General features: G+C 42.7%; 4 protein-coding genes across 4 annotated transcripts in view; 2 read left to right on the top strand and 2 right to left on the bottom strand.

Annotated features, from left to right (window-relative positions):
- Window positions 1-106: 106 nt before the first annotated feature.
- LOC106660370 (39S ribosomal protein L48, mitochondrial) lies at window positions 107-1028 on the bottom strand. Its single transcript, XM_014383307.2, has 4 exons — window positions 934-1028; window positions 775-855; window positions 548-681; window positions 107-481 (listed from the first exon to the last, which is right to left on the bottom strand). Exons 1-4 carry the CDS (start codon window positions 979-981, stop codon window positions 187-189), a joined length of 558 nt encoding a protein of 185 aa, XP_014238793.1. The 5' UTR covers window positions 982-1028; the 3' UTR covers window positions 107-186.
- Window positions 1029-1260: 232 nt separating this feature from the next.
- LOC106660518 lies at window positions 1261-2593 on the bottom strand. Its single transcript, XM_014383497.2, has 3 exons — window positions 2224-2593; window positions 1686-2163; window positions 1261-1626 (listed from the first exon to the last, which is right to left on the bottom strand). The coding sequence occupies exons 1-3, from the start codon at window positions 2566-2568 to the stop codon at window positions 1265-1267; spliced, it is 1185 nt and encodes a 394-aa protein (XP_014238983.1). The 5' UTR covers window positions 2569-2593; the 3' UTR covers window positions 1261-1264.
- A 4902-nt stretch (window positions 2594-7495) lies between these two features.
- On the top strand, window positions 7496-15822 carry LOC106660309 (odorant receptor 13a). The gene is made up of 4 exons (XM_023461991.1): window positions 7496-7600; window positions 7676-8031; window positions 8104-8853; window positions 15747-15822. The coding sequence occupies exons 1-4, from the start codon at window positions 7496-7498 to the stop codon at window positions 15820-15822; spliced, it is 1287 nt and encodes a 428-aa protein (XP_023317759.1).
- The window catches only part of LOC106660516 (phospholipid-transporting ATPase ID), a 43839-nt gene continuing 37653 nt past the window's right edge, over window positions 10360-16545 (top strand). The window contains exon 1 of the mRNA XM_014383493.2: window positions 10360-10730. The gene's annotated coding sequence lies outside the window, so the exon portion shown is untranslated. The remainder of the gene's footprint in view (window positions 10731-16545) is intronic.

The raw sequence follows: 16545 nt of genomic DNA, 5'->3' as shown, positions 1-16545 counted from the left end.
ATCAAATCAAATCAAATAATTCTAAACTGAATTTGTCTTAGCAATAATGAAAGTATTATCATTGCAATCCACTTATTTTTACAAGCAATCATATTGTACATAGTTTTTATATTTTTTTTAATAAAGTTTTATATGTTACATAAAAAGAAAATTTATCTTTAATATTAAGCAACAACAACCACTAGGCTACTTTTTAGCTTTGGCAGCCTGCATGTCACCAAGTTCTTGTTTCAAATCTAATAACTGTTTATCTGGTATAAACCTGTATGCTTCCTTTTCACTATTGTGTTCTTCAATTTCAAATGTCACACCAACAGGTATTTTCTTTTGAAGAACTTGAATGAATATTGGTAATCCTACTGAATTTACATTGGATATAACTAAATGTCTAGCATAAGTTTTCAAGACATACTCAGCTTCCGTAGCTGTTGTTTTAGGCTTAAATCTAACAATTCTAGTTTCTTTTGCTGGCATGGCATAACTAAAATAGAAATAAATTAATTTACTTTTACTATTAAATAATAAATGACAAGAATAAAATGAATACCTGTCTTCAACATCAAAGTCCATGAAATTGGCAATTCTATGTATTTGACTTTGAAAAGTTTCTAGCACCTTGAAATCGTGGCCTTTAACTTTGACAGTCAACGGTGGATAAAGAGGATACTTGGGTTTGCATGCCTAAAAATAAAAAAAGCCTCATAAATCATAGTTGACAGTGAAGTCTTGGGTAATGAAAAGAATTCAAGTAAACAATCGAGTGAAAGAAGTAACCTCTAAATAATCCGGCGTATAGATAGCATAGTTCTTTGGCAGAGCTTGGCTCAGTATCCTTGGATGATTCGCTGCAATCAGCTGAAAAAGTAGACGATTAATAAAGTGAGCGATTAAAAAATCACTGGTTTTTATAATGTGGCGAGGAGCAGGGCTTACTTTTTTAAACAAATTTGCAGCCATGTTAATCGTCTGCTGTGTTTGCATATATTGCAGACGATACGTCAAATGAAATTACACGCGAGTGGCGAGGCGCGAGCGACGACGAGCCGGCGGCCCCTCGCGCCACGCTCTTACGTACAAATGCTTATAGCGTCGAGTTAATTGCACACAAACGTTTTACTTGCTCATTAATCTACTTATATAAATATTTTAAATACGAGTGCAAGTTTGCTGTCATGTGTGAGAATATATTTTATTATCGACAAGTTGATAAATCATAACTAAAGTGGATATAATATAAGCATGAAAATGAAAAAGGTGAAAAGTATCAGTTGGCGTCGGCTTTCCTAGAGTGCTCGATAGTCATCCTGAGGACGGACAGGTAGGAGACGGACGTCTTGACCAGCTGGACGATGGTGTTGTGCGTGACGTAGAAGAACTTGCCGGCGGTGATGCTGCAAGGCAAGAGGGCCCGCATGAGGACGAAGGCCAGGTCGCGTCTGCGGGCCCGCTCGAGGTCGTACCAGCCGCAGGCGGCGACGGCGTCGACCAGCGCCAGACTCTGCGACTTGAGGTAGTCGCTCGCGTAGCCGTAGATGAAGGACTCGGTGATCATGAAGCTCACGCAGTTGGTGCTTATCAGCATGGTCACGTAGTCCCGCTCCATCATCGACACGAGGATGCTGCAGCCTTCGACGCATAGCAATTGGATGACAATTTGCTTGGAAAAATTCAAAGACAGCTATTACCGCTCATGCAAATGAGTATGACGCTGATGAGCAGCTGGAGCAGGACGACTCGACTGAAGCTCTGCTCGAGATGCTGGCCGAGCTTGGTGAGCAGCTGGTGTCTGGCCACGAGCTCGTCGAAGCTCGCCTGATCGTCGCGACTCGCGTCGCCAAAGTCGTGCCATCGTCTGTTGAGAATCTTGAACTGGGCCGCCAAGTGGAGCAGCAGCCCGAAGAAGAAGCAGTCGGTGCTGGCGCCGCTGCTGCACACGTACATGCACTGCAGGTACTGGAGCACCAGGAGGCCAGTGTGGTACCTCAGCAGGAACGGCTTGGACAGGAAGGAGATCTTGCAGATGAACTCGTACTCGAATTCCGGCCCGTCGTCCCGAGCTTGGCCCCGATCCTTCAGGTAGTTGAGCAGCAGCGTGCGGATGAGGAAGAGGGTCGTGCCGATGTAGCCGATCGAGTTGTAGATTATGAACTGGTAGCGGTACATCTGCAACAAAAGCTCGACTCTGTTTCTTTTTTCTTTGTTACAAAAAGCTAAGCGCGGCACCTTGAAATGAGATCGCATGACGGCGCTTCCATATTCGCTCGGCTGCCTCCAGTCCCGCATGTAGCTGCGCAGGTTGTAGGCGATCTTGCGGCCGTGCAGGTGCAGGTAGGTGTGCTTGATGAGGGCCAGAAAGGCCGAGGCGAAGAACAGGCAGACGTCGACCATGTCCGAGACGCCGCTGCGGTTCAGGCAGATCTCGATGCTCGTGTGCAGCAGGAAGCTGGCCTGGAAGAAGGCCGCCGTGTAGTAGCGCAGACGCTGGTATCGGCTCTTCTCCTCCAGGGGCCAGACCCCGAGGAACCAGAGGAAGCTCCGGTACACGGAAAACGCCTCCTCGGGATTCATCCTCCAAGACCAAGCCTTTCCTTATCTCTCGACGCGGCAAATATTCATCGCTCGACTTTCCAGCCAAGCCTATTCAATTTCAATCATTCATGCCCTTATTATGGGCTCGAGCTTTTGCCAAGCCTCGATTATGCGCATATTCTATGCGACCCGTGCAGCGATGCCTTAGCTATGTCTTCAGCGACTAAAAATATGAGCCAAGCTGCTCATTATCATGAAATATTACGACCGTGTGTAACTTGGCGCGACGAATAATGAATTACCCTATCATCGATTCGGATCGCCTTTACTGAATTAACAACCAAGCGCCTTCGCGTCTGCATCTTTCTCGCAGCTCGTGATGTTTTATTTTTTTCCATCGGCGTGTTAATCGGCACTAGCGAGGGCTCGTTCAATTTTATTGCCGCTATACGAATGGCTTTAGTTGGACTTTATTCCAACTACCTTTAGTGTTTTTTCTTCTCCCAACTCGTTGGACTTACTCGAATCTCATGATGGCCAGTCTCGCCGCAAGCTCGGAGCTTTCTGCTGCTATTATTAGACGCTCATGGCGTTGTTTACAATACGTTAACGATGTGCGCGTACTATACCTACTACCTTGCATTGAAATTCAATTTTGTCCGAACGAGATCTATTTTTGGACTTTTCGTGATCTTTTCTTTCGCTCTAGAGTTGCATATCTGGAAAAATCTTGCCACCTCGACATTTTTCTGCCCATCTTTTACAGGAGCCCGTGAGTCGACGATATTTGCTCAAGGCCGTAAAGCTCGGATAAAACTTGCAGCAATTATTCCTGAAACTGGATTTAACACTCACGTTAATCGGATTTCACATATTTACCGATATAACAGAGGACGCGTTTTGGAATATTCTAATCTGTCAATTTTACTGCGGATCAAAAGACTAGGCAAATTTCTTAATCCTTTAAAAGCTCATAGTCTTTCCAAAACTTATAATAGTAAATATTTTAATATAAAATATATCTTGCGCGTTCAATTACAGGGAGAAGTTTGATAAAACGAACGATAAAATTCAACTCTTGGCCCACCAAGTCTGCAGATATGTAATTTTTAACAACATAAATAAATGTTGAAAGAGTGTAGAAAATAATGGCAGATTGACCTCATTTAGCTCGTTAACAGTGTTCACATTGAGATAAGTATAAAAATGTAGCTTTGATTGTTGTTTTGACTGTACAAAAATTGAAATAATTTGATGTTTAGATGTAGAACTTTATTTTTATTAATAATTTATAATTACCAATTGGCGAGTTTTGGTGTACGCAAAAATTCTTGAAATTCTCCTCAAATATTAGAAAGTTGATAGTTTTTTTCAGATTTGAGCAATAGACTGGGTATGACATCTAAAAAACATCTCTTAAAAATTTCTAAAAAAATCTACTCGGACGTACACCGTAGATGAACAAATATAATAAGCTAACTTGTATTATGTTTAACATCACCTTAATAGTTTAACCACTTTTTTGGCAAGAGTATCGCACTTTTAAGTGAGCGAGGAAAATCGCCATAGAAATGACTTGCCCTCTTTGTCGTAAAGAAAAATGTTTAATAAATACTTCGGTCATATCCGTTGACACCTGCAACGATTTCAATCAATTGTAATTCTTTTTCTTTATAATTATAAACTTTCAGATAATTTTAGTACTTATATTATATACAAAATTAATCTCTTTTTTTCACATTTACGTTCTACAGAATCAACTTGTAACATATTCCATAATTGTATCGGAATTTGAAAAAGAAAAAGTAGCTACCAACTTCGCACCGTGTCACGATCGATTTCGAAAACGATTTGAGTTAAGGTGTAGGTAATTCAGAGGAATATAGTTGGCTTGATGGTCAATATGCTATTTTGCTACCAACTACATGATATGCTAAATATGACCCTTGTATAGATTTTGTCTTATAACGAAAGTAGATATTGCCACGAACTTCTAATAAGTAATTGAAAAAAATTGTTGTAAAAAACTATTATGGAAAAAATATAGTACATACAATAAAGTTTGATGGTTCTAATATAATTTAAAATAACTGATTGAAAAGTAATAGAATTTATGAAAATGAATAAAAAAGTGTAAAGTATCTCATGCTATCAAATTCATAGATTTCTTATCACTGAGTGTTATGATGGGAAATCTGTAAATCATTATCAAACGATTTTGAAGAAAAATTTTATTCAATACGGATTGACACTTCCGTGCACGAACTAAAAATATTTTAACGTTATCAATGATGAAGTAATAATTCTTGACATCCTGACCTAGAAAATAATAACGACAAACAGTTAGAAATAGTGAAAAAAATCGATAGTTTAGAAAAGTTAAAAGAAAAATGAAAATACCTTTGCGAGCAGTGTCACATATTTTCCGCTGCCAGGCACATATTCAATAGATCTTCGTGTGTCAGCCGACGAATGATTATGTCGCAACAGAGAATCGGCAGTTGGTATCGCGTCAGCGACAAGAAAAATTCCAACGCCCATCGACGGCAAAATTTTTCGTGAATCATCTCGCACAGGTACTTTTTACACTCCTAGCAAAATTCCTTGTTTCGCCATTGTTGAAATTTGCTCGAGCTCAGAAGAGACAACGAGTCCGCGATAGTGCATCGTTTCGACGCCTGTTCGTCAGGCAACCGAATCAAGTCGTAAAGCGACAAGGTTGGATTTATAGTCAGGGTTTTCACTGACTCCACGAAGCCTTCCTTTTGACGGCCCAAATATTCGTCTGGATCTTTTGGTTCATGGTTCAATTCGAGCTTGTCGAACACTTTCATGATCGTAAGGGCGCCGATTCGGTCGAGTACGTAGTCTCTTTTTTCGAGGCGCTGGACCACGTCCAAGGCACGAAACGCTCGATCTAAATCGAAGGTTCTGAGCTGAATGAGTGCGATCTCCTCGAAATCATTCTCGATGGGAAAAACGAAGTGTTTTAGCTTCAGAGCTACGTGTAACGGTGTATTGCCCGACTTATCCCAGGTGTCGATTTGAACCGGCTGCTTTACATCGTCGCAGATCTGGAAGAATAACTGCATCAATTCATAATTGCTGTCTTTTCTCGAGCAAAGAGTGTGCAGAGGCGTCGATCCGTTTTTGTTGGCCAAATTCGGGTTACGCCACGTCTCAGTAGCAACTCGAATATCTTCTTGTGTTCGTGCTTCAGAGCCAAGTGCAGCGGTGAAACACTTGTTGGTGGAACGAGGCAATTGGGATCCTGTCCGAACTCGAGAAATTGCACGACGTCGTCGTAACAGTCGTACAGGATGGCCACGTGGAAATGACTGAGTCCGAAGTCGTCGGTGTAGTTCACGTCGACTTTATATATTTTCAAGAGTTCCCGAATTCTGTACTTCATACAGAAGCTGTACTTGCCTCGGGCCGCCCAGTGTATCGCAGTGGTACGACTTAACAGCGGCTTGCCGTCAGTACCTACGTTGGGTTTGTCCTCGTAGCCGATACCGATGACGAATTTGATGATTCTATCTACTTCGCTCACGTCGAGTTTTTTCAAATTTTTTATATTTTCTGTGAGCAGCCAATCGATTTCTTCGGGTTTAAAAAAATCACCAAGTTTCGGTAGATTGCTCATCCACGTTTTTGTTAGAATGTAAAGCTGTCGAAGAAATTTCTGGCGATCTCTTTCGAGCGCCCAGTTGACCTTTCTTCGCAGTTCCATTAATTTTAGCAAATTGTACTGGTTGTTGTTGGCCATTTTCCTAAGCACACAAACTTTACTTGTTTACACTGCGTTTTGAACTGAGACTCGTTAAGGAGGCTGCAGTGATGCAAGGTGGTTCTGTAGTAAAACGCTATATGCGCAAGGCTATATGCGTTACGCAGCCCACAGCGTCATCATGGCAGAACATAGGGGAAATGTGTTGGACTCTTAATATCTTTTTTATTTGTCTGGAAACACCCATTTATAATTTTATCATTCGAAAGCAAATAATATTTCCTATAACATATATTGATTTCATCAACTTGTAGAGTGATTTGAGCTCATAGTACACTAAAAACTGACACTTCCCATAAGATCTAATGTTAAATGGCCAAAAATTTGAATCTCATTATTTCTCAAGTTTGCATGGAAACCCCAGAATTTTTCCCCCCAAAATCTTGTAATTTCATAAACTATCATTGGTTAAAATTTCACTTCAATCTAAAGTTTTTTTCATTTTCTCAACAGCCTCCATAAGTTAGCGGAATTTTTTCTAAATGTTAAAATTTTCGATCGGGAGTAGGGCTTACAAAATTTCTCCTCACTTTCGGATGATGTCTCCGCCCTTAATTTTACTTGCGGAGATAGCGTTAATTAGTTATAATCAATTAAAAATCAGAGATTTTTTTCACTGCGCTAGATTTAATTTTTGCTATCTTAAGTCTACGGAACTCGTTAGGGTCTTAAAAAATTCCTCCCTACTAAATAAACTAAATGAAACTATCCTTGATTAAAAATGAACCTACCTCATAGTAGGCAAATTTAGATGTCTCGAAGCAGTTGGTAAAAAATTGTTTGTACTCTATATAATAATTGAGTAGTGAGAAGAAGTTTTGGCCAATATTCATGCGATGCATCTATTTGAAGAAACTGACAGAAAGTTAGCCTAGCAATTATTAGTTGCAATCGAGTTAAGTAAAGGGTACAGACGTAGTTGATTAATAATACAGGCGGTGCGCGTCTATTGGACACAGAATACGTCTAAACTTATAGACCGCACGCATATAAAAATGAAAATAGCAGGCTTGACCCTTTTGCGGCACAGCCTTTATTAATGCGAATCCCGTCGAAAGGGGATCGGAATTATAGACGAGTGTGCGTTTGATCGGCACAGGCAAGGCCGTTTATAAGAATACAAGTGAAAAAAGTGCGGGCATAATGGCTCAGAAGTGGAACAAAGGATCGAATCGTATGCTCAAACTGAACAAATTCATCTGCTGGCCGCTGGGCTTGTGGCCACTCGACGGCGACGGGATTTTCTCCTGGTTTCGATTGGTTTTTGCTGGCATTAATCAGGTAAAGGCTTCAGATCCTTTTGGCAGTTGTTATTAGACGAGCGAAGCACGTTCAATAACAGTTGCACATTCAAAGCTGTGGATGATGTGCGTCCAACTGGCGGCGGTATTTCTCAACTGCGGCGACTCGAGCGACAAAGTCGACTACATCATGATGACGGTGTGCGCAGCAATGGCCCTGACGAAGATGATCGCGTTGCGCGTCCACATGGCCAAGATCCGCGAGGTCTTGCTCGGCTCGCTCGACGATTGGACGGCCTTGGACGAGAGCAAGAACGAGCAGGACCGATCGCTGATGTGGTCCTACGGTAAGACCGGCCGCAGAGTCATATTATACCAGATGATCAATTGTTACGTGTCGAACACGCTCATCTTTGTCGGATCTCTCCCCTTCCTCATGCCACCGATGGACCAGAGCAACGCTACTCTCGGGTGAGTCCTCTGTTATAGTCCTTCGGCTCGAGCCGATACTATCCGATATCGCGCAATGATCCACAGAGCAAGCAACGAAACGATGGTAGGGATGGTTCGGCAACTACCCCTCCGAACCGGTTGCATGTTCGGTAACACTAGGAACGGCCTCTACGCGAGTCTGTACGCCTTGGAGACTTTGACCATCCAGACCACGGCTCACGGCAACATCGGCTCGGACTGCTTCATTTTCAGCCTCATGATGCACCTGTGCGGCCAGTTGGAGCTGCTGAGAAATCGGCTCTCGACGATCGGCGACGGAACAAGCGCCGAGAGCAAAGAGGAGGAGGAGGAGGAGCGGAAGAAAACCGGCCGGGAAATCCGCGAGCGCGTCGAAAGACACTCGCAGCTGCTGGAGCTGGCCTCTGGTCTGAACGCGACCCTGTCGGGTGTGCTGATCATACAGCTGCTGCTGAACGCCGGCCTCAACCTCATGCTGTGCATCCGCATAATCCTGGCCCTGAAGAGCGGCGTGGCTCTGGCCGCGGTGAGGCCCCTCCTGGCCTTCGGGGTGCTCATGCTGCAGCTCTTCCTGCTGTGCTACGCGAGCGAGCGGCTCTGCCAGCAGCACGAGGCCCTCGCCGACTCCATCTACCAGAGCAAATGGTACGAGCTGCCGATCGAGCAGAGGAGGAACCTCAATTTCATGGCGGCGAGATCGAGCAAGCCGATTTACCTTATGGCCGGTCACTTTTACGCCATGAATCTCGAGAACTTCAAAAACATACTCAAAGCTTCCTTCTCCTACTTTTCCATACTGAGAATTATGTTCGACGCCGAAGAGTTTTAGCCTTGATCCTGGATCAAGCTCCTAATAATTCCCTGTCAAAGAAAATGTTCGGCAAAATGTATATTTATCGACACATGCAAGAATAAAGGCAACTAATCAGCAGCAAGCTTTAATTCGTAAGTCGAGGTAGTATTTGAAATCGATGCCTGGAGTCGTAGATAGGTAGACTATGGGCGATAAGCCAGAAATCGGTAATACCGCGACGATGTATTGACCCGGCTATCGTCGGTAGGGGCCGTTTGGTGCATTGGCGTGAGAGGTCGCGTCGATCGGCGCATCTCACCGCAGCCGTGAGCCGACAGTAGGCCTGACTCGGTACAGGTGCACTCGACGTCGGACTGCGAACTACGGACTACGGTGGACACCCGCGCAGTGCATACGCACTCGGAGCTCAGCAGTCTCAGGTGACTCGCCGTTCACCATTCGCAATCGCACAGTTGTACGAAGTTGCCGGCGCTGCTCGCAGCTCGCTGCCTCGTGTACAGTACTTTATATGCGCCTATACTGATGTTACACTTTTACTCGAGCCAGTTCCGAACTTTGGAAATCCGTCGCCACGAATCTTAGCCAATGATTTAGTGGAAATTTGGCGCCGTGTTCATCGACAGCTTGCGAATTTGCGATTCAGCTGCTTACTGATATCGTCGTTGTTATGCGTTGTCGCGGTTTCGTATGGCGCCTGTCGGCCACACGCACGCAGTCCTCGTAAGCAAGTCGCAAGCTGTCGATGCGACACCTATTTTTCCAGCAAAGTCAAAAAATGCATCGTGCTGTAGATGGAGATTCGAGGAAACGAGCTTAAATCCTCGAATCGGCGCTTCCATGAAAAACGTCGGGCAAGTCGTGCGATTCACGCATGCACGCGTCGCACTTGGTCGGGAAAATCGTCTACTGTAACGACGCGACTCTATAGCTCTATAGGCACTGTGGAACAAAAGCCGAAGCAGTGGGCATGCTTTGTGCGTGCAAGGAAAATCAGCGATAGCAACGATCGCGCGGCGAGCGTCCCTCGTGCCAGCGTCGCTCGAGCAGTTCTGCTGCTGCTATTTCGTAACGATACGCGTCGATCGCGACATTACGGCACGTCGACTCGACGACTTAGCCTCGGCATTTTTTTTTTTTTTTTTTATATACTCTAAATCAATCGAAAACTCGTCGACTGCTCGGGCTCTCGTGCATCGATCGCCAATTCCGAGGCTTTTGGCCAATCCTACACGCCTGTATGGGTACGCGTGTATAGCAAATGCGGCACACATTATACAAATAGCAATGCTCGGTCCGGAACGTGTATCGCGCGAATATAACAGTCTCTTTTTACTCTCTCTCTCTCTCTCTTTCCCGCTTATGTGTACTATAGCTCGGCGATTCTCGGCAGCTCGTAGCACACACACACACGAACATAGCGTGCGTGTGTATATTGGCGCAGTCATCCGCGCGCGCCTGCTGTATGGTGCCTTGCCTCGATGTGTTTTCTTTCAGTAACGCGCCGTGCGTGTCTACGGAGCCGTGTGTTCTCTGAGCTGCTCGCGAATCAGAGGCGCACTGCCTGAGCACGCCACAGTCACTCACACACGCTTGATACATATCCACTCGCTCGCGCATGGACAGAGAGATAAACCACGCGCGAATCGACACTTTAACACATGCAACGTTAAGTTTAGTGTAGTATACGTTTTAATGGTAAATATCGTAGTGCCAGTGCAACTGTGAGTGCCGTTTCCCAATTGCAACTAGTTCATAATTAAGCAGTGCGATACAATAGCTGTTGATCGACGATACAGCCCAGGCAAATTTAATCTTTCGTCCCAAGTCGCATACGCCGCTGCACATCACGTACGCGACCAGAGACAATGTGTCTGTCTATATACGGGTGAGTACGCGTGTACCGATGCCTCACCGTCACCGGCTCAAAGATCCTCTCTCTCTCTCTCTCTCCCTGACTCGTCGGTGCTGCTGCACTCGAGCGCGTTCCAACTGACACTCGTTCCATTTTACACTTTTATCATCTTTTTTTTTTTGCAAAACGAGGTTATGCCAATGGCCAGAATTGTGCCTGACATTTTTTGCAAGTCACAAGCGTCGATTAAGCTAGCCAGTTTCTTAATTCCGCGGACGAGGTGAAGAAAGAAAAAAGTGCGCTAGGCGCGTGCACGCAAAGCCGCTATTCTCTCTCTCATTATACTTACGTAGGATAGAGCAGTGCATTATACCGCAGCAAATGCATCGAGTCAGATGTGTTCGCCAGAGAGAAGCAACAGGTTTTTTTGGCGCCGCTGTGCCGCGCGCGCACACAGTAGCATTAGTACGCGCTCTTGGCTTTTACTTTCAAAACAAATAAAAGCCCTGCTCGGAATGTGTCAAATCAAAGAAATAGTGCGCGATAATGAACAAGAGTCTCCTCAAGGGCAAACTCTGTGAATCCCCCTGCTGTGATTCTCGAGTAGGGTTATGTTTTCTGCCTTAATTCGAACTATTCGCAATTCACCGATATTTTATTGACGCTTAATCTCAACAACTGAGTAGGCCATCATCGGGGCTAGCTTTTGCATAATTATAATTACTATGTTTACGTTAACATTTTATTTCATACTCGCGTTCATCAACTAATGCTCCATTCTCTTTAGACTTGCAAATGATGTGACTGAGTTTTTCAGCCTTGTACGATTTAAATGTACGTTTTTTTTCTTTACGCGTATGGCTATATATACGTTGCGATTCTTGCGAATCGCTTCGCACGCGCGCCGTATAGTATACACAAACGTATACAAGCGAAAATTACATTAGTCAGATTAAAACGCTATTTTACGTAATTTTAGCCTAGTTATCGAAGCTTTATCGACGATTCGACGCCGCGTATGTAACGAGAATGTATTAGGAACGCGCTTACATATTAACCCAAGTAAGTAATGTTCCTTGCAAGTCGATAAAATCATCGTTGCGAGGAAAAAGGAAGAAATATCAACGATGGCCAAGTACATCGGCCTATTTCCACCTATGTTTGACAAAAGGGAGCGACGCGACGATCGAGAGTCCTATACGTCTTTTTTCCGTGAACTCTTGGGAACGTATCGAGGTCGTGTATGCGGCAAAGACGACGGCGAACTCAATTGCTTTTTTTGCCACTTTAATTGTTTTGCGTTGCCGTGTACCTCGTTATCGTTTTTCCAAGCGCGCACAGCTGTTTATTATATTTTTATATTTCTTTATTGCACAAAAAGTGACTTCTCGTGTCGCAACTCGTAAGTGTGCACGTGATTTCGAATCGTTTATCTCTTGTTATATTCTAGCTCTTCCTAGCCGCAGAGCTGATTACATCGTCATTTTTTTCACTTTGTGTCAACGCAAAACTACTTTGACTCGTAGCTACACGCGCAATAACGTCTCGCACTGTATTTGTTCAAGTTAATCGACATCTCACTTATGCGCAATGAGCCAAAGGGTATAATAATGAAAGTACTGCTATTGTAGAACGAGCTTTGACAATCAATTATTACAATTTTACATGCATTTGAAGAAGAAAAAAAGATTATAACTTTACTTTGCATCTAAAAGCTGTCATGGTCTGTGCAATGGAAAGTTCTCGGTAAAAAATAATAAAAATTTGTATGTGTAAATTTTTTGTTGATCAAGTTCCTTGAAATATGTATCTAAATAACCTCGCGCGTATTTTTAATGAATAATTGAGATAAAAGGCAGCGAAGCATCCTAAGCGGTAGACAAGTCCATAATATAGAGGTAGAAGTTCAAGAGCTCGCGCGCCAAGACTGCACACGCTGTACGACGTGTGGTCGATCGAATCGCGGCTCGTTTTATGCGAAAGAAGCCTTGACCATGACTATTGTCTATATCACGTCTAATGAGCCAAGTTCGACGGCTAATGTGTAGTTTTCCATTTGCGAAAAACCTCGGCGATACAATACCTACTAAATACTTGTACATTTTTATACATACACGCGTGCGCGGCCATCGCTCTATGCCTATAGGAAAAAGCAAACGAAAGCGGAAACGCGTATGCGGCGGCGGCGTCAATCGTCCTCGCGGCTCAAGACTCTTTTTGCTGTACAGTACGAGTCGAAAAAGTATCGTTACCTGCACATCGTTCCTCGCACATCCAAGTCGTGCATGTTGTATACGTGTCTGCTAGACACTTGCTACAAGCCATGTAAATAATAATAACAACAATGATAATAAAAGACGCGCGCGAGGCAACCTTCGCGGACAAATCCGAGGCATATATAAAAATTACTTAGAGCCCAAGCCCAAGGGTCGTCACGATCATCGTCGCTTGCTTGCCTTGTCTACTCGTAAAAGACATCGAACCATCTACCACCGGTGCTGCTGCTCGTACTGGACACAAAACATGTAATTAATTAAAACTGACAATTATGCGCGCTGCCGTGCCGTGTATACGCCTCTTACGTAATGCTCTTCCGCAGCGTTGAGTTATTTCTGCACCGCCGATTTTCTATGCCATTTTCGATCTCGGCCGTTTGTTTACCAATGCCAATTATCCACGAAACTGGTCTGACAAACTTGACGGAATAAAAATTTAACGTGCATCAATCACGTAAGTTCGGGCCGAATGCACGTATTAGGAAGCTGAAAGTAGAAAGAGTTGAAAGCTTTTAAGGGCATTGGTTCTCCTTTACAGCGACAAAGTAATCTCGCTCGAACAGAACTATTTATTTTCTAACCACTTTCTCGTTTTATTTATTTATTTTTTCTTTCAACGCGTGCGCACAGTAAATAAGTTGGCGTACAAAAGTTGGTCGGACAACGGCTACAAGTGTAAAGACGAGGAAAACAATGATTTTGTGAATCCAAGTCGCACTCGGTGCGATTGCGACGTGTCCTTCGAATATCGCTGTCGTTTACCTCGCAGTATGCTAAACATTTCGTATCTTTTGTCCCGCCTGAGATTATTACGCTATAATTACATTTTTGTTACAGCGAATGGTGCCGACAAGGTCGTTCGCTCGCGCACACGTTACGAAGCGCTGCGAGAAAAATATTATTTTTCTCTCATTTTCGTTAATCCGAATTCCGCCAAAGTTCGTAATTACGTTTTTCCTCGTTCAATCATTGTTTTCACTTTAGGATAATAGTTGAACCGCGCCTAGCGGCGCGGGGCCTCGCCCATAATCGTAATAATGCGCCGCCGTCCCCCGCGGGATATCCGCGCGCATTTCGCCATTGTGCGGCTATGCGTCGACTCGATGCCACTATTGCTGCTTTTCATTTAATTTGTCTTATTTACCAAAGCTTTCCTCGTTCGTTTAGCTAATCGACATTGACCCACTGAGCTATTTCGACATTTTCTCTCTTTCACGCGTTCAGCGCCGCTTAGGAACGACAAAAATTTGCCAGATTCATCATATCATTGTTCTTCCAATCGCTGCCAATTCAAGTTTAAGTTCACGTGCACGGAACAACAGCCAAGTGCAAATCAAACTAACATGTAACCGGCCGTTATATTTACGAGCCTGATACAATCGTTTGCTTTTTTACTCGAGCTTCAATGATCCTCATTGTTCTATCACGTCTTACATCTAAACTGTGTTCTGAAAAATATTTTTTTAATCAGCCTGCAATTCCTAGAATCGTAAAATATGCCGATAAGCTCCGAGATTGAGATCGAGTTCATTTTCAACGTTTACAGTTTTACTCGAATAAGGAATGCTCAGTATATCAAAATTTGACCATGAAAATTTGTCGTAAAGTCATTTATTATTTGGCATTGAATTTTAATTCCGGTTCAAACTCTCTTTTGATCTCCACTTGTTTTTTATATATATGCATGGATAAAATGAAAACACTTCTCACGAATTCATTAATTTAAATGAAATGAAATAAACTTCTTATCAAAAAATGTTTAGTAGGCCATTCGAGTGCTAAAATCAGAGTTAAAAAGCTTAATTGTGGAGAAATTAAATCTGCCGAGATCGCTACAATAACAATTAAAAATAGGTATATGACTTTTGACGAAGATGGGGGTATTGGGAAATTCATCTTTTCCTCAAGAAAATGCTTGTACATAGGCTCGAGCGAATCTCTTGGTAGCTTAAAATTGCTGAGACTATTCGATTGATCTAATTTTAGCATCGTCTGTCTTTCTTTCTGTATCCCTCTTTCGACTCATTTTGCATAAGTTTCAATCGAGCTATAGGCGCGTGTTTGTATGCAAACGAGTATGTTACAAACCATTTTTATACGATATTTATATTTTTAAATTAGCAACCTTTGGTTGCAGACGAAAATCAATTACTTTGATCATTTACAAAGTCAATCAATTTCAAAAATTTTTCGTTGGAACGCGTATAGTAAATGACGTGCCCGTAAGACAATTTAATGATTGAAACGCCCCCAAGCACAATGATTTTCGTTTGCATGCAGGTCGTTGTTCATTAGTCAAGAATACAGTGCATACAATAAATCGTGCAACAATATCATCTAGCTGCTTGGGCCATTCTATCAATCACCAACGAATGAAAATATTTTTTCACTTTTTACTCTGTATATTATTCGTGACAGCGTTGCCTCATGACTTTGTTTCTCTTTGATTAGACTCGCGAGTCTGTTTGTTTATGAGCATTATAAGTACGTACGAAATGTATATACGTATCGAACGAAGGGGGCAAATTTGTCATTGCGTGTGTCGTCCTCGTCATCTTTGTCGCCGCCGTTGTTGTTTCCTTTGCCATTATAACGTATGAGACAACGCAGTGTTGTGCATGCACGATGATGTGTTTATTATGTCAAGTACGTGTAGCATGCGACTCGCCACGACACGAGTGCACTACGCTTGATTTTTCAATTTCCTCTGATGTAAGACATGGAGCTGCAGTGCAGGATCGAGTGTAATTGTAATTTTTGCATTGCAGCTCAGAAAAAATGAAAGCACCAGGCCAATTTTTCGCTGTCGTTTATCAGTTCAGGCCTGTACTGTATCGATTTCAGCATAATCTTCATTTTATTATACCTGAAAAAAATTTTGCCTGCTAGGCGTTAAGGTGATGGGCAATTGTATTACTCAAATTTTTCTAACAAATGAAAGATGAGGAATCGTCGATTACTTACATTCCGAAAATGAAAGTTTTTTGTTTTTAATTTTTGGAGAAATACGTTATAGCTTTAAAAAAAGTTTTCGACCATCGTTACTATTCAAATATATAGTAATTGGTATAAAATTTTAGCGTAATACGGTTTGTTTTCCCTTCTGTAAATATTATACTTTCAGATAAAAATTAAAAGTGTTTTATTACTCAAGTCGAATATAATCCTCAATAATGTTTTGTATGAATGTGTTAATTAAAATTTTAGAACGAAGATAGGCTCGTAAGTACCTTTAAATTGAACATAATTTGATTCAATTTGTGGAAAATTTTTACCCAGAGAATGTTTGTTTTTTACTTAGATGCAGTCATTTTCATGAGATTTTTTTGTGTACTTTGCGTGTTCGATCTTTTCTTCTTTTGCGTTTTCAGGCTTTTTACTTTTTTCAAATATGCGTCTCACTTGTCGTAACTTTCAGAGCGAATCGTTTGAGTTACAGCACCAGGGTACACTTTTTTAATCGTAATGGCCACAAACACAAGCACGGGCGAGGACTTTGCCTTGGCCAAAATCTGGCTTGCAGTCAACCGTCAATACGAATAATAATAGCAAATATTAGTCCAAAAAGTGAC

The sequence above is a fragment of the Trichogramma pretiosum genome, unplaced genomic scaffold (genome assembly GCF_000599845.2).
Source record: "Trichogramma pretiosum strain Unisexual culture from Peru unplaced genomic scaffold, Tpre_2.0 scaffold27, whole genome shotgun sequence".
Lineage (NCBI taxonomy): Eukaryota > Metazoa > Arthropoda > Insecta > Hymenoptera > Trichogrammatidae > Trichogramma > Trichogramma pretiosum.
This window is presented reverse-complemented; position numbering and strand designations above follow the sequence as displayed.